The sequence below is a fragment of the Equus caballus genome, chromosome X (genome assembly GCF_041296265.1).
Source record: "Equus caballus isolate H_3958 breed thoroughbred chromosome X, TB-T2T, whole genome shotgun sequence".
Taxonomy (NCBI): domain Eukaryota; kingdom Metazoa; phylum Chordata; class Mammalia; order Perissodactyla; family Equidae; genus Equus; species Equus caballus.
Window position 1 is genome coordinate 1,089,942 of NC_091715.1, and position 27,730 is coordinate 1,117,671.

Sequence of the window (27,730 nt, forward strand, 5' to 3'; positions counted from 1 at the left end):
CCTTAATGTTTAATCTTTTAATTATGGACCCTTCTAATCTGTTTGGGATTTTAAGCCGCCGTCCCTTTGTGAAGCTGTGAGAGGATACCGGACGTGTTTGCTTCTGGTTTTAAATAACTATATGTTTCTTAAACTTATCATAAATCTTAAGAGAAAAAAGTGCTTCAATCCTATTAATGGCAGCTTCAAAAAATGGAGTGAAAGGTATCATCAGAGGAGAGGAGAAGGGACCCAAGCTCATTACACTGAAAAAACAGGAAGACTGACAGCTGTCAGGTCAAACCCTGGAGTTTCATCCAGATAAGTTCCCATTCCTGTCTTTTTCAGCAGGAAATTGGGAAGAGGAGAAGTCCGCTGAGCCATCCCGGTTAGAAACCAGAAAGGACACCTCATAGAGATGCATTCTGTGACTTTTTTAAAAAAATGGGATCTGTACCCCTGGCTGTAGGAAACTTGAAATTGGGGTTTCTCCAGCTTGGCTCTGCACCTGCCTTGCCTGACGCACTTTTTTAAATCAGAGGTTTCAACTCTCCCTCCCAGCTTTTCTGAACTGGGAGATTGAGGGTCGGCCTCAAGACGCTGCTTTTTAAGAAAATCTTTCTAGTCTGTTGTGCCCAGCCGGGCTTGCGAACAGCTGGGTAATGGCGCTAAAACCTGGTTCAACTTTGTCCTGCAGCGTGCTTTTCCCAGGAGTGTATACACACACTCACACGTGTGCACACGCATATACATACCGTACACATACATGCAAATCTATAAACAGGCACACACATGTACATATGTGCACATATACATATGTATCCATACACACATGTATACATATGCACACGCATACACATATATACACACACGTATATATACACACAGTAGTTTATATCCATAGCTAATTTTTATAGTGACATTTGTAGCATTAAATAGCTCTACTTCTTAGATGGCTCTGGGGAGACTTTTTTGAACTTTTACGTCCAATAAGGGGAAAAATGAAGTTTTTGTGTACGTTGATCGAACTTTTTGATTTGGGGAGGAAAAAAGCCATAGTAAGAGAAGAATCATATATTGCAACCAACTTCTTCAATTTGGGACTTCTTAAACCTAATGAAATCTGACAGTTGTCACGTGTCACCCTATAGGTTGGGACTTTCTGAAAACTGATTATAGGTAACAGTTTAATCAGCTAACGTTTTTATTTATATATATATCTCATACGCATAAGAATACATGATATGTATTATATATACATTTTATTTGTATCTATTCTCCAGTAAGTAGAATATTTTATATAGATGTGTATATTCTCTAGTAAGCTTGAGAAACCCAATTAAACAGGTTTTCTTCGTTTAAGGATGCTCGGAGTCTTATTTTAATTTTATTTAATATATGTTTTTTTCTTCTTCTTCTTCTTCTCCCCAAAGTCCCCCAGTACATAGTTGTAAATTCTAGTTGTGGGTCCTTCTGGTTGTGCTTATTTTTAAATCGATTTTATTGAAGGATAGTTTGTATACGATAAATACACAATATACACAGTAAATGTATACAATAAATATGCAACATATACCATAAAATGTACCCATTTTAAGCCCATAGTTCGGTAAGATTCAATCAATGCATCCACTTACATAACCACCACCACAAACGAGATCTGGAACGTTCTCATCTCCCCAGAATGTTCCTTCTTGCTCCTTTGCAGACAAATGCTATCCTCCCCCGGCCGGCCCGTCGGCTTTTCTATGGTGGTTGGCTCAGGTAACGCAGTCTTTGTCTCAATGTTTCCCATCTTGTGAGGCTGTGTCTTTCCAGGTCCTTTTCCTAGAGAGAGCGAGCAGACTTTTCCGGGGGTCTGTCCTTATCTGTGTCCATTGATGCCTCTCCCTTGTCGGCTTCTTCAGCTCCATCAAACTCCCATCACTTTTGTAAAGTCAAATCTTTAAAATGGATTCATTCGGGCATTCTTAGACGGGGTGTGATAACCAGGAATCTACGGGAATCGTGGGCTGGGCAGACACGGCTGCTCAAGCTAAAGGAGGGAGTCGGGAGGTGCCAGGAGGAGGCGATGGGGCAGCTGGCTTCCCGCATCCTCACTCGACTGCAGAAGCTGCTGTGGTACCCAGCGGACGCCGGCGGAGTGTGAGAAAACATCGCCTGGGCTGGTGGAACAAAATGCCTCAAAGTGGGTGGCCTAAGACAACCAAAAATTATTGCCTTTCGGTTCTGGAGGCTAGACGTCTGCAATCAAGGGGTCAGTAGGGTTGGAATCTTCTAGAGGCTCTAAGGGGGGAACCCGTCCTTGCATATTCCAGTGTCTGGTGGCAGTGGACAGTCCTTACCTTTGCTTGGCTTGTGGACATCACTCCAGTCTTTGCTTCCGTCTTCACATAAATATCATCCCTCTGTATGTGTCTCTGCCTCCTCTTCCAAAAGGACACCCGTCGTAGGACTTAGGGACCCCTCTACTCCAGTATTTCAAGATCCTGTAAGGTTCAAGTCAGGTCACGGGCATAGGTACTGGAGGTGAGGACTTCCACACACGCTTTTTTGAGGGGAGAACCATTCAACCTACAACGCATGAATAAAAAAGACGTTGTGTGGATGGAAGCAGTGGTCGTAGGGGTCCCCATCATTAGGGACGGGCTCATCTGCAGATAGGGTGCCTGGATAGATTGGAAATGGAGAAAGACATCAGGTCACAGGGAAACCTGGTGCACAAAAGGAACTCAGGGTTCTCGAGCAGACGTATTTACAAGCAAATGATTGGCCCCCAAAAGATTCCTCCAGAAAATGAGCGGGTATTTGGAGACAGGAGAAGAGCTCACTTAGGCTTGCCTTGTTTATGTGACTCCATCGCAGCCCTAAGCTAGTGAGGATCCCGAAGAAGGTAGATTGGAATTTACTTGGAGCTCAGCGGGAGCCTTTTGATGGAGCTTTCTGAAACAAGAGACAAACTGGAAAAACTGCGATAATGAGGATGGTGAACATTCCATGAATTGTTCAGGCAACTCGCCCGCACTTTCCCTATCTTGCCGGAAGGTGTGTGTCAAAAGAAAGTTTCCACACAGCTAGGTTGTGACTGCCACCTGGCTGACGGGTGTTGTAACGTGCATCCAGAGTTCAGAAACGTTAACACGTCGGGGCTTTGCAAATATTTCCTCCCGTGCTGGGTGCTGTCTTTTCACTCTTGATAGTGTCCTTTGATACACACGAGTTTTTGTTTTTGGTACAGTTTATCTATTTTTCTTTTATTGCTTGTGTCTTTGGTGCCATATCTAAGAAATCACTGCCAAATCCCACATCGTGAAGATTTGCCCCAATGTAAGAGTCTTGTCATTTTTAGCTCTTTTAGTTAAGTCTTGGATCTATTTGGAGTTAATTTTGTGGTCCATCCGCACCGCGGAATATTATGCACCCACGAAAAGGAGGGAAGCGCCGACACGTCTATAATGTGGACAAACCTTGAACACGTCATGCTCAGTGAGAGAAGCCAGACAGTACATGATTCCATTTATGTGAAATGTCCAGAACAGACCAGTCCCTAGAGATTTGTGGTTGGGAAAGTCTCTTCGTGGTTGCTGGGGACTGGAGGTGGGGGAAAGGATGAGGAATGACACTTAATAGGTACCAGGTCTCCTTTTGGGGTGATGAAAATGTTCTGGAATTAGATAGAGATGACGGTTGCCCAACCTTCTTAGACTAAAACCCTTTGAAGTAAAACCCATTGAATTGCATGCTTTACGATGATCACAATGGTGAATTTTGTGGTTTGTGTATTTTTACTACTGTAACAAAATGAAAAAAGAACATGGGGATAAAAATGTGTGTTTTAGAACATATAAAGTAGAGTTTGTCACCTGCCCCAAATCCCTTTTCTAGTAAGTGGTTTGAGCCCTGGCAGTGATGGACGTGAACCTGTCCACTTAACCGTGTAACCCGCCGTCTGGATTCCCCCGAGAGAAGAGAAGGTTGCATTTGATTTCTTCCTTTAACAAACAGGCCAGGGCATCCTTCCTTTGAGCGGCATTGGAAGGCCGTGGGTCTAATCTTCACCAATGGACGTCACCTTTCTCCGAAATCTGCAGATCCCGCCGTCCATCTGGACACACTCTATGCGTTGGGGATCAGAGTTTCATTGTGTGGCAGAGGGAGAATCTCGCAAATGATCAAAACTGGGGGAATCTTTCCACATAACTTCAGTTTTCAGTGGGTGAATTCCAGCAATATGGCCCCACGGTCCTTGCTTGAATGTCCTCGGTGGTATCATTCTCTGTCTCACTCTTGCGAGCTTGGGGGTCCTGGATCATAGAGGCTGTGTGGTAGGCCGATAACAGAAGAATCTTGGATGGCACTTTCCAGCTGTGTGACTTCGAAGAGGTTGCAGAACCTCTCTGTTTCTCTATTTCATCATTGGTGGGATGGTACATGTGTGCCCAATGCCACCATTGGAGTGGCTGGAGGTTACACACAAAGTGCTTGGCACAAGGTAGGCTTGATGCGGGAACCCTGGAGGGCTGGTGATTGTTCTTTGCAGCTGAGAAATGGCAGGAAGAAACCCTCAGCTGCCTTTCACAGTGCATGCTCTGGATTGAGAGGGTCCCAAGAAACGTATTTTTCTGCTGCACTGAAACCAAACCATTGTGTGTTTTGGTTTTGAGTCATTTTGGGTTCTAAGGTTCCAAGTAGGTGTGTAAGACACCGCTTTCGTAAATTCCTTCCGGGATAAGCTCTAATTTGGACCCTGTTCCTCCCACGTCCCCTGCCCAGACTTCTACTGGATCTTCGGGTTTGGGAACGAAGACTTCCCTTCTGGAAACATCCGTGGATCTCACTCTTAACTCCAGGTCTGGATTTCCGGTGACTCCTTCGTGCTTCAATCACGGCCGACACAAAAGCTTCTTCTCCGTGATTTTTTTCCTGGTTCTTTTCAATTAATCGTTGCTCTTTGAGACGACTTAGCTAAAAACGTGCCTTTGCTTTGAGGCTTAATGATGCAGTGTTTCTAAGGGGCACGCGTTTAGGCCAGAAGATGAAAGCTACCCTTGAAAGGATGTCGCAGGGTTTAAGATGCTGAAATTCATCTTCTTATCATCTGTTCCCTCTCCCCTCCTTTTCACACCTAACTGGAGTCCTTGGTGAAGTCTCCAGAAAAATTATCTTGGCAGAAAACGTCTTCAATTTCATTAAATCCCCTTAATTATATGTCTGTTGACTACCAGTTGAAAGGTGGAGGTGAAGGATTCCTAAATAATTATGTGACAGCTGTCACCGTAGGTTATGTTTAAATATAAAAATAATTGACAGACCCGAGCGGTGCCCGACCTTGGTGCTTAATAAACATTTAATTATAAGGATGAGGACGGCAAGTTTGAGCTGTGGCAGGAACTTGCGAGACCAGAGTCCACCAATGTAGGAGCTCCAGAAACGACTCGTTTCCCGTAAGTAAAATGTGTCAGGTTTACTATGATTCTGGTTGGGTGTGCTTAAATTTTTAAATGGTCCGTGGGATTGAGAGTAAATAGCTGAGCAGTCCTTTTATAAAAATCTTCTTTCTCGCTCTTTTTTTTTTTTTTTTGGAACATTTTCTGGAATTTTATACAAATGGGACCCTGTGGTATTGATTCGTTTGTGTGGCTTCTTTCACTGGGCATCGTCATTTTGGGATTGATGATTGTTGTTGTCTGTATCAATAGCTTATTCCTTGTTGTTGCTGAGTAATATTCTGTGAATTCTGGTTGTCCCAGAGTGGGTTTATCCATTCATCTGTGAGAGGACACTCGGGGTGTCAAATATTATTTTCCGTTGTGGGTTTTCTGTGTTTAAGAGTGTAGACCAATCAAAGATCATGCAGTCGGGTGACATTTGCTTGGTCACAAGATGATAACGTCTGTACAGGTAAGTTTGGGAACTTCAAAATTTGTCTTTTCCTTTTTTGGAGGGTATCTGTTACAATCCCTGAATTGGCTTATGCAGTTCATACATCGCAATGAATACTGAACGTTGAAAATCAAAGGTTAACACATAGCACAATAATTTTGCTCCTTTAGAGACTGGGCTTTTGCTCTCTAAATTTCCTTCATAATGGCTGTAATTTAATTTTTTTTACTAGTCGAGTTTTTCTTACTGAAAAGTAAATAGTGGAGGGGCGGGGTCTATGTCATCCAATGGAAAAACCAGCTTTATATTAATTGCTAGAAAAAAAAGAATGTTTTTTAATAACAAATGTATTTAAAGTTTTCCATATGGTTGAGTATTTTCCTTTATATTTTATGATAATGATGTTCCAAGACTCAGTCAACGTCGGGCAACTTGGGGAAAGTTTGGGAATTTATGGGAATCTCCTCGGAAATCTCTTGCCTCCATGAGGACCCACATGATAAAGCTCTAAGCCAGCTTATTACATTCCTTCCGGTAGGAAATTAGGAAAACAAAGTAATGAAGATGCCGCTGTCTAAATTTGAATTATTAATACATTTAAATTTTTAAAAAGAAGGGAATTGCAGGCTTATATTCTAAATCAACATCTCTGTGAAGGAGAAAATCAGAATCTCGCACCGTTGAAAAATAGCGGGAGATAGCACGCAAGAAGATAATTTCCCGTTAGTCTAGTTCAGTGGATTTCACTGTGGGGAGAGGGTGGTTTCGTCTGCTGGGGGACCTTTGGTGACGTCTGGGGACGTTTTTTGGTTATCAGTGTTGGAGGCGGAGGGTGCTCCTGGCATCTGGTGGGTGGAGACCAGGATGCCGCTCGACATCCTGCAGTGCACAGGATGCCCCACCACAGAGCGTGGTCCAGCCCCAAATGCTCCAGGTGTGAGGTTGAGAAAGCCTGGTCGACAACATTTGCCCGACTCTCCGAGTGTGCCTCTCAGCCTCAGGTCACGTAGACAACGTGGAGTTTTTACCTCTTGCCTTTACTGACACCGCCCCCTTCCGGGCTTTGGTTCTGAGCACACAGCCAAGGAAGGAAGGACAGGCTTACGTGGGAAATATGATCCATTGTATTTCTTCACTTTAAGGTATGAAATGCTAGGGCCGGCCCCGTGGCCGAGTGGTTAAGTTCGGGCGCTCCTCTTCAGCGGTCCAGGGTTTCACAGCTTTGGATCCTGGGTGTAGACATGGCACTGGTCAGGCCATGCTGGGGCGGCGTGCCACATAGCAGAGCCAGAAGGACCTACAACTAGAATATACAACTATGCACTGGGTAGGCTTTGGGGAGAAAAAAAAAAAAAAAAAAGAAGCAGATTGGCAGCAGATGTTAGCTCAGGGGCTAATCTTTGGGAAAAAGAAAGCATTTATATAAGGTATGAAATGCTGAGTTTTGCTGAATTTTCCCTGGGTTGTAATTATGTCTTAGACTCACTCATCTGAAGGCTGACCATTTCCATCAAGATAACTTGGGGGTCACACTGGGCCCGAAGCCATTTTTCGGCATCCGCTCTGCAAGTAGACTGTGGGTTCGTATATAATTGCACATTTTCAGGTGAGTAAGGGAAGGAAGGAGTTCTCTCTTGTTGGGAGAACTTCCGAGACTGGTTTTCATGGCTACCGTATTGTAGTGTATGAATATCTTAGTTAATGGATATTTTAATTAATGGAGAGGTTGTGTTTGGATTTATTAGTTTGACTGGAAGCTACACCCCGCTCCGGAAGCCCATTTTATCCACGGAAAAGTGGGGCTGGTGATATTATTAGCCGTCCTTCCTCATGGAGAAGTGGCAAAGCTGAAGGAGACACGGCCCGGGTAGCTTGACTACACCTTGGATGAAAGGTCCCGTAAAAGTAATCACCGTTTGGGTTTCAGCTTCCGTCGGGGCATGCATTACGGAATTACACGGCTCTACCATCAAAGAGACCCAGGGCATCAAGGAGTGCATTCTCCTTATTTTAAAGGGGATAGCACAGAATTCTGCAGTACGAATATATCCCAGTTTATTGAAGCCATTCCTCTTTAGAACGGGCTTGTCAGTTGGTTTCTATTTGTCTCTATTTAAAAACAACGTTGCAACAAGCATCCTCTCTCTTGCCTTTTCGCCCCCCCAGCCCCACCCCGAGGCTGGTGTCTGTCTCGGGGGAACGAGTACAAATGCTCCATTGTCCTTAAAATTTACCTTTTTCTGGTTGCTGAGGAGGCTGAGCAGATTTTTATGTGCTTATCCATCATTTTTGTGACTTCTGTGAATTGCCAATTGATGTCCTATGTCTAATTTTTCTGTTGGATTTTTCTTCCTTTTCTAATTTATTTATTGAAAATATTGCAGATAGTTTTCTCCTTCCTTGAGCATGCCTATGTTTTGCTTTGCTGATAGGATCTCTTGTTATGTAGAAGGTTTTTTAAATTACTTATATTTGTTTCCTGGGGCAGCTGTAACAAATTACCATAAATTGGGAGCTTAAAACCACAGGAATTCATCCTTTCCCAGTGCTGGAGACCGAGAGTCTGAGATGAAGGGGCGTCGCAGGGCCGCTCTCCCTCTGGAGGCTCCAGGGGAGGGTCCCTCCTGCCTCTTCCAGCGTCCGGGGCTCCAGGGTCCCTGGGCTGGTGGCCGCCTCCCTCCCGTCTCTGCCTCCGTCCTCACGGGGCTGCTCCTCTGCGTCTGCGTCTCCTCTTCTGTCTCTGAGGAGGACGCTGTCACTGGATTCAGGGCCGCCTCCTCCAGGAAGCCCTCCTCTCCATCCTGGATTCAGGGCCGCCTCCTCCAGGAAGCCCTCCTCTCCATCCTTGATTCAGGGCCGCCTCCTCCAGGAAGCCCTCCTCTCCATCCTTCCCTTCATCACACCTGCAAAGACCCTGCTTCCAAATAAACCCACATTCACAGGTTCCTCAGTATAAGTGCAGTCATGCCTCACTTAACGATGGGGACACATTCTGAGCAATGTGTTGTTAGCTGATCCTGTCGTTGTGCGAACATCATAGCATGTACTTACGCAAACCCAGATGATATAGTCTACTCCACGTCTAGGCTACATGGTGCCAATCCTATAGGACCACCATCGTAGATGTGGTCTGCTGTTGACTGAAGCATCATTATGTGCTGCATGACTATATTCAACAGCCTCTGTCTCACTAAGGTGTCCATGACTGATAAATTTTGCTACTTCTGCATCATTGGGAGTTAATCTCTAAAGATGAAAACATTAAAATATGCACTATTTTTTTAAGTTTTTTTTGCAGCTTTATTGAGATAGACTTGCCATATAACATTGTGTAAGTTTAGGCTGTACAATGTGACAATTGGACATATGTATATGTCACAAAATGATTACCACAATAAGGTTAGTTAACGCATCCGTCACCTCACATAGCTACATTTTTTCCACATCATTTCGCAAGGTCCACTCCACCATCCAAGGGCACCATAATTTTGACTCTGTCTCTGAGGGGATGTGGCACAAGCACCATCTGTGTGAGCATTTGCACGGCAATGTTTCACCCACTTGGGGATATAATTCTTGTATCGGCTGATGAGTTTCCTGGTCTTTCTTAGAGTTTTCTGAGGGCTGCTTCCTGACTAAGCAGGTGATTTGGAGCACCTATTTAAAGACAGCTGGAAAATAAAACCAATTTGTAAAACCACATTTGCGTATGATGCCAGCCTCACGCATTCGTATACAGTCATGCGAAGCATCATGGCGTTTGGGTCAACGATACATGGAGTAAACGATGGTGGTCCCGTAGATTACTACCATTTACTCTAGGTGTGTAGGAGGCTATACCATCTACGTTTGTGTAAATACACTCTGTGATCTTCACACAACAACAAAATTGCCTAGTGACCCATTTCTCAGAGCATACCCCCGTCATTAAACGATGCATCACTGTGTCTCCAGAAGGTCAAATATGCCGGACCAATGAGAAGGAATGGGGGCGGGACTGAAGATGGGTCTGGAGGAGCTCCCTGGTAGGAAGGACCTTGATAGTCCTTAAAATCTGGAATTGATAAATACAATACTTTGAGGCAAACGGATGGCTGGGACCATCCGTTGTGACTCTTGCCAATCTTGGGTTGGAGAGAGACTTACGAAATTAGGGTGGAAACAGCTATGATTAGTGGATAAAAAAGCACCTTTCTTACTTGCCTCACTCACCCGGCTCTTGGGAAATGCTCGATTCCTGAGGATTTGTGCATTTACTGGAAGGCCATGGAATGTGTTAGGCAGTGGAGTTGGAGACATGAAAAATAGATATGGCTACTCAGGATGTCATCGTGGAATCAAATCAAATGCAGAAGTGTTGACTGTGGGGCAGAGAGAATGGGCCACCACCCAAAGGTGGGATGTGGGCTTCATCAAATGTCCCCCAGGAAGTGAGCATCTGGAGTTGGCACATTTGAGAGCCTTACTGGAGGTCTAAGAAAAGAAGATGGCCCTGGAAATTGGGCGCGCACACACACACACACACACACATATGACTGAGGGTCAGAGACTTCATCTTGAATCCCAGATCTTCAATCTACCAGCCTGTGAAAGTGTTTTAAATTCTGTGATCGCCAGCTCCCTCTCCCATAAAACGGGAGAGCTGTCATTAACCCTTTGAGGCAAGCAAGGTGAGATATTTTGAGGATCCAGTGGGAACGTTTGTGTGTGGAAATGCCCTGGGAATGAGAAAGCCCTATAAATTGTATGGCGATGTCATTAATCTTTATTATATATCATTTGTCTTGTGGGGAGCCTACAAAACCTCACTGATTTAGAGCAATTTGAGGGTCCTAGGCAGGGGGACACCAGACTGTGCTACTTTTTGGACTGTTATAAAAGGTCATAAAAAGGAAAAGACAATTCATCAGTGGCAAAAAAATATTTGCAAATTACCTATCCAACAAGGGGTTAATTTCCAAAATATATAAAGAACTCATACAACTCAACAACAAAAAAACAGACAACCCAATCAAAAAATGGGCTGAGGACGTGAGCAGACACTTTTCCAAAGAAGATATACAGATGGCCAACAGGCACAGGAAAAGGTGTTCCACAGCACTAATCATCAGGGAAATGCAAATCAAAACTGTGATGAGATATCACCTTACACCTGTCAGAATGGCTGTAATTACCAAGACAAAAAAGAACAAATGTCGGAGAGGATGTGGAGAAAAGGGAACCCGCATACCCTGCTGGTGGGAATGCAAACTGGTGCAGCCACTGTGGAAAACAGTATGGAGGTTTCTTTCAAAATCTGAAAATAGAAAATACCATACGATCCAGCTATTCTACCGCTGGGTTATTAATCAAAGGACATGAAATCAACAATTCAAAAGGACTTATGCACCCCTATGTTCATCACAGCATTATTCACAATAGGCAAGATGTGGAAGCAACCCAAGTGCCCATCAACGGATGAAAGGATAAAGCAGATGTGGTATATATGCACAATGGAGTACTACTCAGCCCTAAAAAAGACAAAATGGTGCCGTTTTCAGCAACATGGGTGGACCTTGAGGGTATTATGTTAAGTAAAATGTCAGACAGAGACAGACAAATACTGTATGATTTCACTCACATGTGGAAGATAAACAAACACATAGTTAAGGAGAATAGATTACTGGTTACCAGAGGGGAAGGGAGTGGGGGAAGCGCAAAAGGGATAAAGTAGCACATATGTATGGTGACAGTTAAAAACTAGACTATTGGTGGTGAGCACGAGGCAGTCTCTACAAAAACTCAAATATAATAGTGTATTCCTGAAACATACACAACGTTATAAGCCAATGTGACCTCAATAAAATAAACAAAAAAATAGCATGTCTCTAATAAACATAGATTTCCTAGAAAAAAAATCATAATTACGGCTGTGGAACATGCCCTCCCTTGCCAGACAAGTTTGGCTGTCATGACCATAGGTTCTTGCTGTTCACCATGGTGTCTATTAAGATAGAAGGTTTCGGTTAAGCACCATGTGTAGAGGACCATATGTACAGTAGGCCTGATACAGCTATGGGATGGGTGCCCATTCATTGGTGACTGACTTATTTTAGTGACTCTGGAATGAAGAGTTTTGTGTGGCTGGGTCAACATCGTTGGTTGGAAACGTGCCATAAGAACTATCCCGACATGAGTAGATCACGCACGCTCTCTTGCCACCTTCTCTCCGGACATACTTGTGTGCATGCAATTAGGTGTAAAGAATTTAGTGGGTCAACATAAAACAGGCTCGTTAGCACTTTGGACCATGAGCCGTGTGCTCTGAGAAAAATAGCTGCTTTGCCGATGTGCTTAATGTACGCTTTTCTTCCCTAGGTAACAGAATAAGGAGCCATGAAACAGCCGTTCTATGACTGGTAAGTAGGCAAATTCATAAAGCGTCATAATTCACTACATCTAGAGAGAAGGGTTTGTTCAGGTCGTCTCCATCCCCGTAGATGTTTGGTCTGCTTGATCCTACTGCAGACGGGTTAAAGGTAATGAGGAGGGTGGTGAGGGGCCATGGGTTGATGGAGTCGTATGCAATGGCTTTTCTGAGGAAGCGATGCTTACTTAGGAATGATGGCACGTGTAGGAGTTCATAGGGCGAAAAGCAGGGTGTTCCAGAGATGGGGCTACACAAGGGTCAAAGTCACGTTGGGTGGAATTTTCGGTTGGGGTACCAGTGCCCTGCGTAGCAGAATGATCCTTGACTTGTAATCGTCTCTGATCAAGGACCGTCGTGCATTGTTTTCAACGTAGTATAGCATTTCGCGGTTTCATACGGATGATTGTGCACGCTAAAATTTAGTAGAATATATAAATATGTTAAATTCCATTTTTCAGAATTTTTAGTATTTTGGGGGGGAACAGTTGAGCGTCGCCCACAATGTGTTTGTGGACATATTTTCTTCATGAAGAAAAGGAGGAATTTCTTTGTGTGCACCGGTGAAATCCACCCTAGGATTTTGGTTTATCCTCATCTACTCCTGGGCTCAGACCCAAGATGTTACTACAGTCCCTGCTGGCACTTTTCCTCGGTTTGGCTCAGAGCAAAATTATGAACTATATAATGTATTTAAAATGCACAACTGATCATTAAAAAAAAAATCCAGCTTGACTAGCTAGCTATTTGCTCCAATTTTCCACTTTTTGTCTACATTTTTATGCAAAGAAATCAAATTACTAGACCTTACACTCAACTTTCACCACTGTTATTTTTTTTAAGGGCCCCGTGTCTCTAAGGCAGTTCAAAAACTTAAGCGAATTTAATATCACCGTGCGTGCAAAATTAATTTGTACGTTACACCATATTAACATAACACGTGAATTTTTACAAAAAAATTTTTACCAGAAAACCCCCAGCTCAGGTACACTGCATAGTGAAAAATGATCAAGGATACTATTATTTCCTATGTTAAGTTGGCTAAAATGCAAATGTGAATTGACAGTTTCTGGGTTTTTGGTGGTTATTTTTTTTCCCCCAAAATACTTTCAGGAACTGCTGGCTGTCGGTGTCACTGTGGTGTTTGTTTGGGGGCCTCAATGGGACGTTCGTGACGAGGAACTCCAGGCCCAATATTGTCCTGTTGATGGCGGACGACCTTGGGGTGGGAGATGTATGCTGCTATGGTAATGACACCGTGAGGTAAACACACCCCTCCTGCCTGCGGATGGTGGCGCCCCGGCCCCGCCAGCCACGTCTCTGCCCTTGACCACCCCCAGTCTCAGCTCTCAACCCGGACAGCAGAGGTGGCCCTTGGGAAGCTGCCCCAATGTCAGGACGGCATTTGGCATCCCGGTCTCCTTAGCCTGTAGTTGTTTTTGTTGCGGTCAAAATTCACCTTTTTAACGAATTTATAGTTAGCAGTTCAGAGGCATCTGGTGAATCCACAATGTTCTACAGCCATCACCTCTGCCTAGTTCCAGAACTTTCTCCTCACCCCAAAAGGCAACCCGGAACCCGTTAACAGTCACTCCCTATTCTCCGCACTTCCAGCCCCCGGAAGCTATTCACCTGCTTTCTGTCTCTGTGGATTTGCCTGTTCTGGACATTTCATGTGAATGGAATCATATGACGTCTGAGTTTGCTCAGACTGTCATAATAAAGCATCCCAGACTGGGGGTTTTCCACAGCTGACGTTTATCTCTCCCCGTCCTGGAGGCTGGATGTCTGAGATCCACGTGTGGTCAGGGCTGGTTCCTCCTGAGGCCTCTCTCCTTGGCGTGTGGACGTGTCTTCTCCCCGTGTCCTCACGTGGTCCTCCCTCTGTGCGTGTCTGTCTCCTCATCTCCTCTTCTTAAAGAAAATGGGAAATAAACTCCAAAATGCCGCAGTTTGGTTTAAAAAAGAGAGATTTTGCCGCAAGAAATGCATTAACCTTTTATTTCACCTAAGTTACCCATTAATTGTAGGAATGTGAAATGATCAAATCGACTGGCTTTGCCATTGAAATGCACATGAACTCAGACTGGTAATGCTTTAATTAGATCTGGTGATTCATATTCGTTTGTAATCATTTTACCTGAAGATACATTATTTCACATTCTGCTTTCCCTTTGCGTCTAACCATAGCTGCATGTAAGTAGGTAAAAAGGGTGTATTTTCGGTTTACTGGAAACAGAGTCGTCTCAACCCAAAGCAGAATGGCTTTGGATCTTGTGCATTTGTTTGGGAATTAGAAACTCGCATGCCGACTTCTCCTTCTGCCTGCAGCACACCCAACATCGACCGCCTGGCAAGTGAGGGAGTGAGGCTCACCCAGCACCTGGCGGCCGCCTCCGTTTGCACCCCGAGTCGGGCTGCCTTCCTGACGGGCCGGTACCCCATCAGATCAGGTGGGGGCAGTGTCACGTAACAGCATTTTTGTCTCTCGACGATGCTTTCTTGTGACTGACTTTTGCAACTTCTTCATAGCAACACTCAAAAGGTGGCTCAAGGTATTAAGAATCTAAATTCAAATACAGGTTGTGTTGTTGTACCTGGACACCTTAAACAGGTGTGTCTCTTGCCAGGTGCCACCAGACTTGCTCACCTGTGGTGACAGAGTTTGGACCTGTGGTGACCGATTTCCAGGCTACTCTAAATGCTCCCATTTCCAGGTATTTGTGGTAAGAGCCCTCAACAGGCTCCTCGTCTCTTAGAGTGAGCAGAGACCATGCAATCATTGCAGAAAACTGGGTCTGTCCAGTCTCTGGAGATGAGGTTGGGAAAGCACCAGAAACAACTGAGGAGAACGCATGGCTGCAAAAATGGAAAAGAATTCGAGTTGTACTTATTCTCGCATACACACACGTGTGCATACACTTGCACACACACAGCGTCAACTTGTAGGCTTACCAAGTTGGGAGTAATGATGACAATTTACTATTTTCCTTTGTAGCTTACCTTACAATGGACATTATGGATGTCAACGTGGAATCAACCCTATGAATATTGATTTTTATACCCAGCAAAAACACAAGTTTTTCCCATGGCATCCACTGAGGTGTTGAGTTACTGGACTCCACATGCAATTGCCTCAGACTATTGTGTTTTAGTTAAATGTAGCATCTGCTTGTCACAGTTTTCATATATCCATCCTTGAGGTTTATTTTTCAATGATAGCTTATTCTCCATGACTTTCCTCCCTTCTAGATGGTAGCTTCTTATCTGATAACCTCTGAGGGATGAACTCATCGGGTTACTTTGAATGACGTGAAAATGGAGAGTCAATAAACGTTGAAAGTTACTGTCTGGTGAACATCAATATATCGCCATTTATCTTTGTTGCTCAAAGGACTTTTTTCATAATCCAAGGTTCTCATTTTTGTTGGAAATAGTTTGATTGCCATGTAGAATGTCTCTAAATGACACATTACTGTGTGTGAACTTGGAGTCAAGATACGCGTCAGTGTGAGTTGGCAAAAGATTGATTATAATTTCAGGAAATTCTAAATATTGATTAGGTGGAAAATTTTACTTAACAAAATTAGGCAAAACAGTTAAGTGACTGAAGGAGTTGTCAGTCAAATCGTTGCCATTTTTTGGACACAAATTATTCTTTAATTCTTCCTACTTCTCAAAAAATTCCGGTAAAAAAAAGAGACTCAATACCAAGATAATATTCTAACACGTCCCTTAGGTAAACAGATCCCCTTTCCCATTGATGACTATCTTATCTGACTTCTTCCTGTTCTAGGCTAGGACCCTTGAAATGATCCTTTATGTATCCATCTTAAATGCTCGAATCCCTCGCTTGTGGTTTTCCTGTGAGTTCCTTTTAAACTACAGCTTCATTAACACCCCTAGCATAATAAACCCACGGAAAAGAATATGGAAAGGGAATTGTCACACCTTCATCCTCTCATTCTCCCCCTTACGTGGGTCACAGAACTGACGTAGCCTCCTGCACCGACCGGGAGGTGATTTCCTGTCCTGCAGAAACCGCTTCTTATAAACTCTCCTCTCTGCCTAGTGAGTTGTGGGAGACACGAGGTCTACAGTTGATGGAACGATGACAGCTACATGGAATCTGACAGGGCTTCCCATTAACCTTACCCACCCCAACATATTCATATAAAATTTATTCCTTTTTTGATGTAGAAGTCGCAAATATCGCTGGTCCTTAAGCTCAGGTGAACCTGTTTAGAAAAAGTATCGGTTTACAAAAAAAAAAAAAAAAAACGGTGTGTTTGAACAAAGGGACATATTCTCAACCTGTCCTGGTAGGAGAAATGCCAATGAAAACTCTTTAGATGTCAGGTTTAACTGTTGCCATTGGCAAAAATCAAACTCTTTAATATTTACTTGCTCGAGGAGGCTGTGGGGAGGCAGGTGCTCCTGCGTGTTGATGGAGTGAAGGTGGAATTGGTGGAACCTTTACAGGGATTTTGGCATTGAAACTTTGAGTCAGCAACTCCATTTTCTAGAAGTTTATCAGTCCTAGTTCCAAATGTCCAAAATGATGCATAGAACGATGCTGCTCCTTATAAACTTATCTGGTGTGAAAAGACTGGGGAAATAAAACGTTTTTCAATAGAAAGTGATGAATAAATGATAGTGTGCTAGTAAAATGGAACCCTAGGCATCTTTACAATGACAGGCAAAGCTTTTTATGTAATGACCACGTGCGTTCTCCAAAGTATTCTTGTTGAGGGAAAGAAGCAATCTGCAAAACAAGAGTGGAGAGTATGCACAATCATGAAGGAAAAGGGAGACAGTCTCCTTTTGTTCCTGCCTAGGATATTTCTGGAAACACAGGAGCAGCTGGTAATGTTGGCTACCTCTGGGAGGGGAGCTACGGGGACTGGGTCCAAGGGCAGGAGGGAGATTTTGAACACTTCATCTCTTTCATCTTTCGAATTTTGTACCAAGTGGATGATACCCATAAAAATTTTATACATAACCATATTTAACATGTATACATGTATTTACATTGAATTAGGAGGTATAGCCCCTTTTCTTGAAAATTATAAGTATGCTTTTGCCTTTTAGGATTTGGTAAAGGGCACCCCTTTTTTTTTTTTTTTTTTTTTGGTGAGGAAGATTCACCCTGAGCTAACATCTGTGCCAATCCTTCTCCATTTTGTATGTGGGATGCCACCACAGCATGGCTGACAAACGGAGTAGGTCCACACCTCAGATCTGAACCCACAAACCCCAGCCACTGAAGCAGAGTATGAGGAACTTTAGCCATTTGGCGACTGGGCCGACCCCAAGGGCATGCTTGGTAGTTGGACCATAAATTGAACATAGACACATCAAGGTGCACGTGGTCTAGTGGCTGAGATGCAGACTATAGTTGCAATTCAGAATCTCAGGGAGCCATGGGAGCCCATAGGGGCCCCTAAAGCATCCCAGGAAAGTCACCCTAGAAGATGTTCCTTGAAATAGAAGGAGTCAGGAGGAAGGGTGTGGTCAGCAGAGGAAACGGCAAAGACAATGTGGGCATCTGTGAGTGGGTGAGGAGAACGAGGTAGCCACACTTACCGTCGGACGTCTCATATTATGAAGGACTATAAGCTATAGCAAGAGTTTGGATTTCAACAGCAGGTGTTGGATGGCCATTAATGAGGTTCGACTGGGGAGGGACACGGATTGGAGGGTTCCTTCTGAGAGTGGTTGAGTCTGGGGGAAGGGAGATCAGCTGGGGGACGCCACAACCCAGTGGAAGCTCTGCTCCAAAGTGATGGCATCGGAGATAAATGTCAGACTGTTGACCAAGGTAGGGTGGTCAGGACTCGCCAATGGATTGGATACGAGAGGTGAGGCTGAGTCAGAAGGAGGACTCAAAAGGAGCTCTTGCATTTCTGGCTTAGAGGAATGGGGGATCATGCTGGCCTTTACTGAGGCAGTTTGGAAGGAGGAAGATAATGGGGTCTGTGTTGGACATGCTAAGGCGGGGATTCCTAAATATATAGATGCCCAGTGGGCAGCTGAAGACAGGACCTGAACTTCAGAAGAGGGGTCTGGAGAAGACATAGAGATGTGGGTTTTTCACCACGTAGAAAGATGGTACTGATGTTCAGAACTGAGGTCCAAGGATGTCATCCAGAGTAAGACGTCCAGTTAAATTTGAATTTTGGAACAATGAACAAATACGTCTTTAGTAACAGTTTGCCCTGTGCAATATTTGGGGGCGTGTCTGGAAAATTATTCATTGTTAATGTGAAATTCCAATGTGATGGGGCATCCTGTGTTTTCTTGCATTTCTAATCCTAAGAGAACATCTGCCTTTGACAAGCGGGAGGAGGAGAGCTGAGGAGGTACAGACAGAAAGGCAATAGAAAATCTGAAAAAGACCAGAATAGTGGAGGTGCAGGAGGAGAAATTTCAAGGACCCCAGGAGGAAACATTGGACTTAGTAGGGACTGTCAAGAAAAGATGGACGGTGGTGCTAACCTGTTGGTACTTCTCTGAATGTAGGAATGGCATCTCCCTTCAACCTGAACCGTGCCCTCATCTGGCTTGGAGGGTCAGGCGGTCTGCCCACCAACGAAACGACTTTTGCCAAGCTCCTCCAGCATCGTGGCTACCGCACTGGACTCATAGGTATGGCCCGTGGAACTCTGAACGCGTCTTCGTGACTATGTGACTTCAAGCTTATTCATCAATCTAGACAGCGAATTTCCCATTGTTGACCAGGGGTCTGGAAAGGATTAAATATTATAATGGGTATGAATGAATTAGAACAGTGTCTGACGCTGGTGGTGAATGCTCAATAAAAGGAACAGCTGGCATTGTCTGAATCCTCCTGCTCATCAGCAACTCCGTTGGCTGGTTCATCGTCTTCAGCTTGGGGCCCTTGGAGGAGGTCCGAATTTTGGTTACCTTTCTGTGGGGTCAGAAGCCACCGCTGGCTCAGAACGCCCATGTGCAAAGTACACTGCAGCCAGTGTAGACACAAAACAACCAAGACATGCCTTCCAGATACTTGGAAAGATGTTAATGGTTAAGGTGGTGGTTAGACACCAAGCGAATTGTCAGAATAGAGTGCAGCACTGGACTCCTGTCCTTCTAGCAAGCCAAGGGGTTTCTGCTGCCCAGTTTTAGTCTGAAAGATGCAGGATGTAGAGAAAGAGGTGGTGGCAGCCCATGGAGGAACCCCCTCAGCGTTTCCCAGGGCGGTCACTGGCGACACCAAGAAGATTCCACCATGGCAAGGCAGTAAGTGTCATAATTCACTTTGACTGAGCGAAGTCCACGTTCGAGACACACGTTGATGCTTGTGCTGCCAGGGTACCATGTTGTTTTCCTTCCAGGAAAATGGCACCAGGGATTGAGCTGTGCCTCTCGGAACGATCACTGCTTCCACCCCCTCAACCATGGGTTTGACTACTTCTATGGGCTGCCCTTTGGCCTCTTCAGTGACTGCCAGCCGTCCAAGACTCCGGAACTGCACCGCTGGCTCAGGATCAAGCTGTGGATCTCCACGGCGGTCTTGGGTCTCGTCCCCCTCCTGCTTCTCATTCCCAAATTCGCCCGCTGGTTCCCGGTCCCCTGGAAGGTCATTCTCGTCTTCGCCCTTCTCGCCTTCTTATTTTTCGTCTCCTGGTACTCTAGTTATGGGTTCACGCGGCGCTGGAATTGCATCCTGATGAGAAACCACGAGATCATCCAGCAGCCGATGAAAGAGGAAAGAGTCGCTTCGCTGATGCTGAAGGAGGCGCTCGCCTTTATTGACAGGTGATCAATTCATTTCTGGCCCAATTTCCTGCATGGGAATTTTGTTTTTATTTCAGGGGAGTTGGCTCTTTGTGTGTGTGTGTGATATTTGCCATATACTGGAATCTCTCTTTACACAAATAAAATAGAGTTAAATTTCCTGCAGATTTTGAATGCTGAAAAGGCAAAATATATATAGATATTTTCCTCTCCCCTCTTTTTTTTTTTTTATAAACCAGAATTACAATGTTTTAGTCCAGATTGCTTCAAGGTGGATTAGTATCTACATGGACTGAATCTTTGGGATTAACCTTGGTTTTGCTTTGCCTCCGAGAGAGCCTGGAGAATACTTCTCTGGCCATGAACAATTGGGAAGTGACTCTGTTTAGATGCCTAGTTTTAAGTTTTGTGTGTTTAAGACAAGCCACACAGGCACGTGCGTAATGATCGCCCATCTTTCCATGTCAGCTCACGTCTGGATGAGCACTTCCAGGTAGATGAAAGTTGTCAGCGTGGATGCTCATTGACCTTGTTTCCTTCGTCTCTTAGGGGGAGGGGGAGGGGAGTGGACGGAAGATCATAAAGCATAAGTTCATGGGGTTAATGAATGTGCAGTGGGAACTCATTCACTCAAATGCTTCTGTGACTGTCGTGTTCATTCTTTGCTCCCACACAGCGGTCAGAACGGTGGGACCGTCATTCAACCCTGTTCTTCCTACCTGTCGCTCCCATCCCAATTCAACGTGGGTTGGGTTATCTTTGAGAGAACGTGACTCTCTCCCCTTCGCCCTCCTTATTGCTGATTGTAAAAGTTTCTGAAGCAATAGGTTTAGGATGGCTACCTGTGACGTTAAAATGCAGAACACAACCGCCCAGCTGTAAATGAGAGAAGTTTATTTGCCTCCTGTTATTGACACTCTAGCTCCTTTGTGGTTCTGCAAAGTGAGTAGCCTCATGGCTCAAAGTCGATGACAAAGCTCCAGCCATCGTGTTTATGTTCCAGGCAGTGTGAGGGAGAAGATGGAAGAAGTGAAGAAGAACTCTTTCTATGGATGGGCGTACTATCTTTTTACTTATATGCCCCTTGTCTCCCTTGGTTGTGGTTATTCATATGGACACTCCTAGATAGATATAAGGGAGTCTGCGTTCTGGGCAACCATGTGTCCAGTTAAATGTTGGGGCTTGTGTTACTAAAGGGCACAGGGAGAATAGATATTAGGGAGCACATGAGAGCTCAGTGCAATACATCTGTGTCTGGGCTTGGGATACTATTCTTCCAAGCCCGTGCCTGAGGGCGCCTACTCAGACGACAGCTGCAGAGAATGCACATGGGTTTTTCATTCATTCGTTCCTTCAACAAAGATGAGAAAGATCTGTTAAGCTCCTGTTTTATGTCAGATGCTAAACTGGATGCAAGAGATCAAAAGTCAGACTACACGGAATATTTTATTGCCGATAAAGATTTTCTGCTCTTCTTCATTCCTCTTTCCACCCTTTCTGCTTAAGTCTGGCTGTGGGACTCATGCCTCACACGAGTGATGTTGGCTGTTTAAGTACATGGCAAACCTCCATCAGCTGGTATGAGATCTTTCAATGAAGGCAGAATCGTATCCCTGTGCGGGAAATACTTTTATCTGTGAAGGTATCTCACCTGACTTTCCCCTCTTTAGGTATAAACGCGAGCCCTTTCTCCTGTTTGTCTCGTTTCTGCACGTCCACACTCCGCTGATCACCAAGAAGAAGTTTGTTGGGCACAGTAAATATGGATCGTATGGGGATAATGTAGAGGAAATGGATTGGATGGTGGGTAAGTGTTCAGGAAAACAACTTGAAGTATCTGATTCACCGGCTAGAGAAAAGAAATTCTGTATTAATTGCCTCGAATAACATAAGCCCCTTGCCGATCTTGGGCAGCTAAGTGTTTGTCTCATTGAATTAAATTAAAAGCTGACTCTACCTTTCGTAAAATCCGTGAATATTTCCCAAGCAAACAGTCTCAAGTTATGAATACAGGTTCCCCCATCTTTCGAATAAACGTCGCCACTTTCCTGAAACACTCAGTGGCAAGATTAATAAAGTTGTTCTGTAAAGAATTATCAACGTTCCTCAGTATTTTGATGGATTTAAAGGGAAACGTTCTTGTTAGTTGGCTTTACAAGAAATTCTTAGAAGTGTGGGAGGGAATTGACAAAAATCAAAGCCGCATGTTTCAAAGTCACATGATCGATACAGAAAACACGACTAAGGGTAATAAATTAGGAGAAGGGGCTGGTGGGCAGGAAGGTGGAAGGAGACACTATGCCCATGTCAATGCAATAAATAATTGTGCTACTTAATCGCTCCCCCCCCCCCCCCACTTGACACACGACACAGTATTTCTTCATCCCAACAAAGGTGTTTGGCTTTTGAAACACAGTACAATTTTTTCTTCCTCCTGCTGGTGGAGACTTCTGAAACCTGGCTATCAGAACCACCTAAACTAATAGTAACCCAATTCTTTGCTGCCTGGGTCCATTGACGCCAAGTACCTCTGAGAGAAATAGAGCTTGCTTCCTTTAAATATACTTGAAGTGTGTCCAAAAATCAAACCCCATTATTTCTGACATGTTTTGAGTCTGTAAATCACAGTCTCGGTGAGTTTAGGATACTAGTTAGGATGACTGGAGGACGAGTGGTTTCTTTTGCATCGGGGAGGAATCTTGTCCTTGGGTACATTCATCTTTTATATTTCCACCACGTGTGTCTAAATAGGTCTAACATTGGAACTTTTGTGTCATCGTAGCGCTGTGATTTCTTTGCTTGATGTTTCTTCTCCTCCAGGAAAATCTTGTTTTGAAATAAATCACTTTGCTGCTTTGTATCTCTAGGCAAAGGACAGTTTTCTGCAAAAGGAATCTTTATCCAGGTCTATATCTAGTGTTTATCCCTAACAAATTACCTTCATTCTGTAATCTACTTACATACGTGAAGCGCATGTGTTTTAAAAGCTGTTAATTGCATTTAGTAAAGGCTGAATTATTCTCCTGTTGACATGGGAGAATGACAAGTAAATATTTCTCTGCATGATGCCTCCAAATACTCTATTTTCCATTCATTTCATACGAACAACATGTCAAACCCAGAGGCATGTCAAAAATGAAAGGGGCACCTCTTGTGTGTATTATCTTCCTACTTAACAATATGGTTCTGAAACTCAAGATCGCTTATTAAATTGTTAACCTTCACCAACAATAAACCGCAGCTATGTTACATTCTGATCAACGTGCAATGTGAAGTTCCTGAATGCTCAGGGGCTCAGTAACATTTTAAACTTTCTATTTAAGCAAACGTGTACTTTTAAAAAATGTTTTCAGCCACCTTTTATTCTTGACCTCTTTCCTGGTATTTTTGTGTGGTAGGAGACCTTAGGGTTATTCTGTTGCCCTGTGCATTTACATATGCACACATGCATCCACGTGTTTTGTACGTTACATACACAGAGATTAACATATGCATATTTCCAAACAAAAGAAGTATTTGCATCTATTTTATTTACTTGGTACAAGTTACAAGTTACCCTTACGGTTAATACAGTAGCCAGCTCCAATGAGAACTGATAATTTACGTCCAATTCTTCTCTTACCAGGCAGCTATTATAATATGTTCTCTTACAAGCCCTGGGCTTTCAAAGAAAATCTTAATTTCTGGTGCAACATTTCTGAAAAATGGCCAACGTGGCCTCTAAGACAAATCCCTTTTAAACAATCATTAAACAGAAAGTCAGGAGTTTGCGTATAAACAAGGAGTTTTCTTTGCAGCTTGTCACGTTGTCTTACATCTTTGTGGAAGGGGGTGACGTGCTGGACAGTAGGACCACGATGTGACCTACGCAGCGGATGGGCAGGTGACTGTCAGGAAGCGGAAATCCAGGCAGCGTCGTTTGGGACACAGCTAGATCAGCTGTCTCCTTGGTTTCAAGCACTGTTTGTCCTCTTAAGGGTTTATCAACACAATGCTTGCCGAGTCTAGCAAAGTATTAATTCCTCTCAGATGCTTAACTGCAACCCGAACAGCAAGAATAACGTGCAATTTAGAGGCAGACTTCAGAGAGTGACAGGGGACAGTCAATCTATTAATGGATGGGGCTGCCGCTCCCTGGAGCAAGGTTGACTTTGCTTGCTTATTCCCGGAGATGTCATTTTTCAACTATTATTTTTTTCTCTTAGTGCTCATGTTTATTTCAACTGCTGGGCCTAATTCATATTCGCTGTTGGAATCATTGTGGGCGATGATGATATTGTATACTCCATAGAATTACATACTTTGTAATATACTGCATGTGTATTTATATATTATAATTTATATAGTATTACATTATTTGCAAAATAAAATATTTTTTATGGATTATATAAGAAAATACTGTAATATAAAATGTTATATTAAATTTTAAATAACAGAATTACATATTACATAAAAAATACATTTCTATTATATAATAAGTTGTTATATAAGCTACTACTTTATAATATATAATTGTCAATCATTATATAATATTAGATATTATTATATAACTAAATTGTAACTTTTATATTTATAAATATTTTATTTTATTGTGTATTATATATTTTCTATATAATGTAAATTACATAATATTCACAATATCATCAAAATTATATAGGATTATAATAAATTATATATTTACATATAAATAATAAATTTATTGTATATTCCAGTACATATTATATATTTCAATATAATATAATAAATGTTCTAATTGTATTTTAAAATATTTGAACATATTTTAATATAAACATCTTTTATGTTTATTACATAACAGTTATATTTATTATTCATATGTTTATGATTTTTTATGTATTTATATTAAACATGTTTAATATATTTATATGGCATTATATATATAATATTGTAAATATAGATTATTTATATAACATATTCTATATTGTTAGTTTTGTATATTATTATTTTTATATTATGTATATTATTTATATATTACATATTTATATATCATTATATATTATATAATATATTATTAGCATATTATATGGCATATATTAACATATTATATCACAAATATATAATAAATAATTATGAATATATAGAATTTAATATTATTTTATATAGTATATAGTATGTGTGCTATATATATATATATTAGTTTTACATAATAGCGATTTATTACATAATATTATAATATATAATGAGATACCATTTAATTGTACTGTTAAGTGTAACTGCCTGGCAGTCCACACGGAATAACAATGGTCCACGCGGAAGGGTGAAAGCTGTGTTTCCTCCTCCTCCAGGGAAGATCCTGGATGCCCTGGACCGAGAGCTGCTGGCCAATCACACGCTGGTCTACTTCACCTCCGACCACGGGGGCCGCCTGGAGGCGCAGGATGGAGGCACGCAGGCCGGCGGCTGGAACGGCATCTACAAAGGTGATGTGCAGAGAACTGACTCTACCTCTGTAGTGTCTACTTGGCTTCGAATTTGAGTTAATTCATTGCCAGATGCAGTTTGGAGGTTTCTGTGTGAGTTCTACTTCCTTGGGAGGCTAGAGGAAAAACAGCCTCACGGTCGGGATCAATTTCCAAGAGTTTAAGCCAAAAAATGCCTGCAGTATTGAAAGCTTCGAGAGGATAGATACACAGGGTGTCAATGACGTCTTAAGGAGGTTTCTCAGCCTCATCACTACTGACATAGGGGCTGGACCACTCTCTGTGCTGGGCCGTCCTGTGCCCTGTAGGGTGTTGGGCAGCATCCTTGGTCTCCACCCACCTGGTGCAGGAGCACCCCCCATCACAAAAATAGTGACAACCAAAAATGCCTCCAGACTGCCTGGTGTGCCCTAGGGTCCAAGTCAACCTCCAGTTGAGAGCCACTTGCTTGAGAATAATATTCAGCTGAATATCCAAATTTGGGTTTGCAATCTAATAACATCAATCATGTTATCACTATGCTTCAAAGACTGTTATTCTGATCAGGTAAGAATGGGCGCCCACCTCCTTATTACAAGTGGATTCTTCTGACTCTCTTTGATGTGCTCCATCTTGGGTTACTCAACAACTCTGTTGAGCTTGCTCCTTGGTCATCAGCAAAGCAGTGCCAACAAAAAGAGAAGCTTAAAAATGCATTTGGTGTTTGCTGTTCCCCTCACATCACCTCCTCCACCACACCAATCAAAGAAACTGAAAGGGTGTCAAAGTTGTCATCACTATAAAAGTCAGAACTTTAGGACTTCCTTATACTTTATCAGAGAGTTTAGTCTAGATAGGTAGATGGAAAGATAGAAATATAGACAGAGAAAGATAGATAGATGATAGATATGATGACTATATAAATGAGGTAGATAATAGATAGGTAAGATGATAGATAGATAATCCAGATAGGTAGATTGATTGATTGATTGATTGATAATAGATATGATGGATAGATAGATGAAATAGATAATAGATAGCTGATAGATGAGGTAGATGATAGACAATAGATAATAGATACAATGGATAGATAGATGAGATGAGATAGATAATAGGTCAAAGGTAGGTGGGTAGGTAGGTTGGTAGATAGATAGATGATAGATGGACATGATAGTTAGATACAGATATGGGTAGACAGAAAGATAGATAGGTGATAGATACATAGATGGATAAGTAGCTAGAGAGGCAGACAAATAGGCAGGTAGATAGATATAGATTACATATTGTGATTGATAGCAGATGGGCTTCTAAAATTATTCATCTTCTGTGGTTGGTGGTGTCAACCTGGCTGTGGGCATAACTTTGTTAATGAGCAAAGACTAAATTGATGCTCAGCCTGATAGAAAAGTTATGTAATAAAATTGAGCCACTCTACCTAGGCCATCATGAGACATGATTATTAGAATAGTGACCCTGCTTGTGTGTGTGTAAAACCATTGTTCTAAAAAGGGCCTTCACGCAACTCTGAAGGAGGTGTGGAAAAATTGCTTTTACCCTAGAACGAATCTCCAGCTCACCGATGTACCTCTCATGGGGGGCTGAGTCCATTTGACAGATAAATTCACGTGTCCTGCATTGACGATTAGTTTTGTTCCAGTTACGCCTCACACAGTTACCTGTTATTATATACGATCAAGAAAATGTCAGGGTGGGTTTATGCTTTCTTGTTTGTCTGTTACTTGTCGACAAAGAAAACACAAATTTGGTTCATGGAGCTTGTTAAGTTTTCCATAAATGATGGCGCTGGGGACCCAGGTGGCTTTGGGCAGTGGTTAGATCAGAGTCTTTGGACCTAAGTGTTTCCCCATTTAATGTCCCTCACTTTCATCCAGAGAGAGCCTGCCTTGTGCTTTCTTTGTAATTCATACTGTCAGATGTTCAATGGACATCTCATATCATTCAACTTTGGAAGAGTTTTTTCCACTCCTCCCAGAAAGTCTCAGTTTTTTCCTTAAGTCAATGATCTTGACTGTGTCATTTCATTTGGCGCCATATTTCTATCCTGCGATGAACATCTTGATCTCAGGTTTGTTCCTAAACCGTGGGCATTCATCATCTGTTTTGTACTCAGACACACCCAAAGCGTCCTTTAAGAAGTGATTCTCAATGCTTTTTCCTCCTCTGCCCTGTTGACCTGTCTATATTCACCTCTTCCTTCTTCCATATGGGAGATCACTGGATAAAGTCCAAATGCCTTACTTCATCTCTCAAGGATCACCATAAC

The 27,730-nt window shown here is 42.8% G+C and overlaps 1 protein-coding gene across 7 annotated transcripts in view; it reads left to right on the plus strand.

Moving 5' to 3' along the window:
• ARSH (arylsulfatase family member H) overlaps positions 1-27,730 on the plus strand; it is a 62,268-nt gene that overhangs the window by 23,179 nt on the left and 11,359 nt on the right. For 4 of the 7 annotated variants that reach the window (XM_023634433.2, XM_023634431.2, XM_023634432.2 and 1 more), the window contains 7 exons: positions 12,220-12,260; positions 13,382-13,531; positions 14,600-14,721; positions 18,791-18,916; positions 19,627-20,050; positions 21,700-21,836; positions 25,333-25,467. In XM_023634433.2, the coding sequence (XP_023490201.1) occupies positions 12,238-12,260; positions 13,382-13,531; positions 14,600-14,721; positions 18,791-18,916; positions 19,627-20,050; positions 21,700-21,836; positions 25,333-25,467 (1,117 nt within the window). In that variant the 5' untranslated portion in view covers positions 12,220-12,237. Of the gene's footprint in view, positions 1-5,332; positions 5,424-7,342; positions 7,469-12,219; positions 12,261-13,381; positions 13,532-14,599; positions 14,722-18,790; positions 19,532-19,626; positions 20,051-21,699; positions 21,837-25,332; positions 25,468-27,730 lie in introns of those variants that run through there. The other 3 variants (XM_070256792.1, XM_070256791.1, XM_023634434.2) reach the window with 3 other exon arrangements.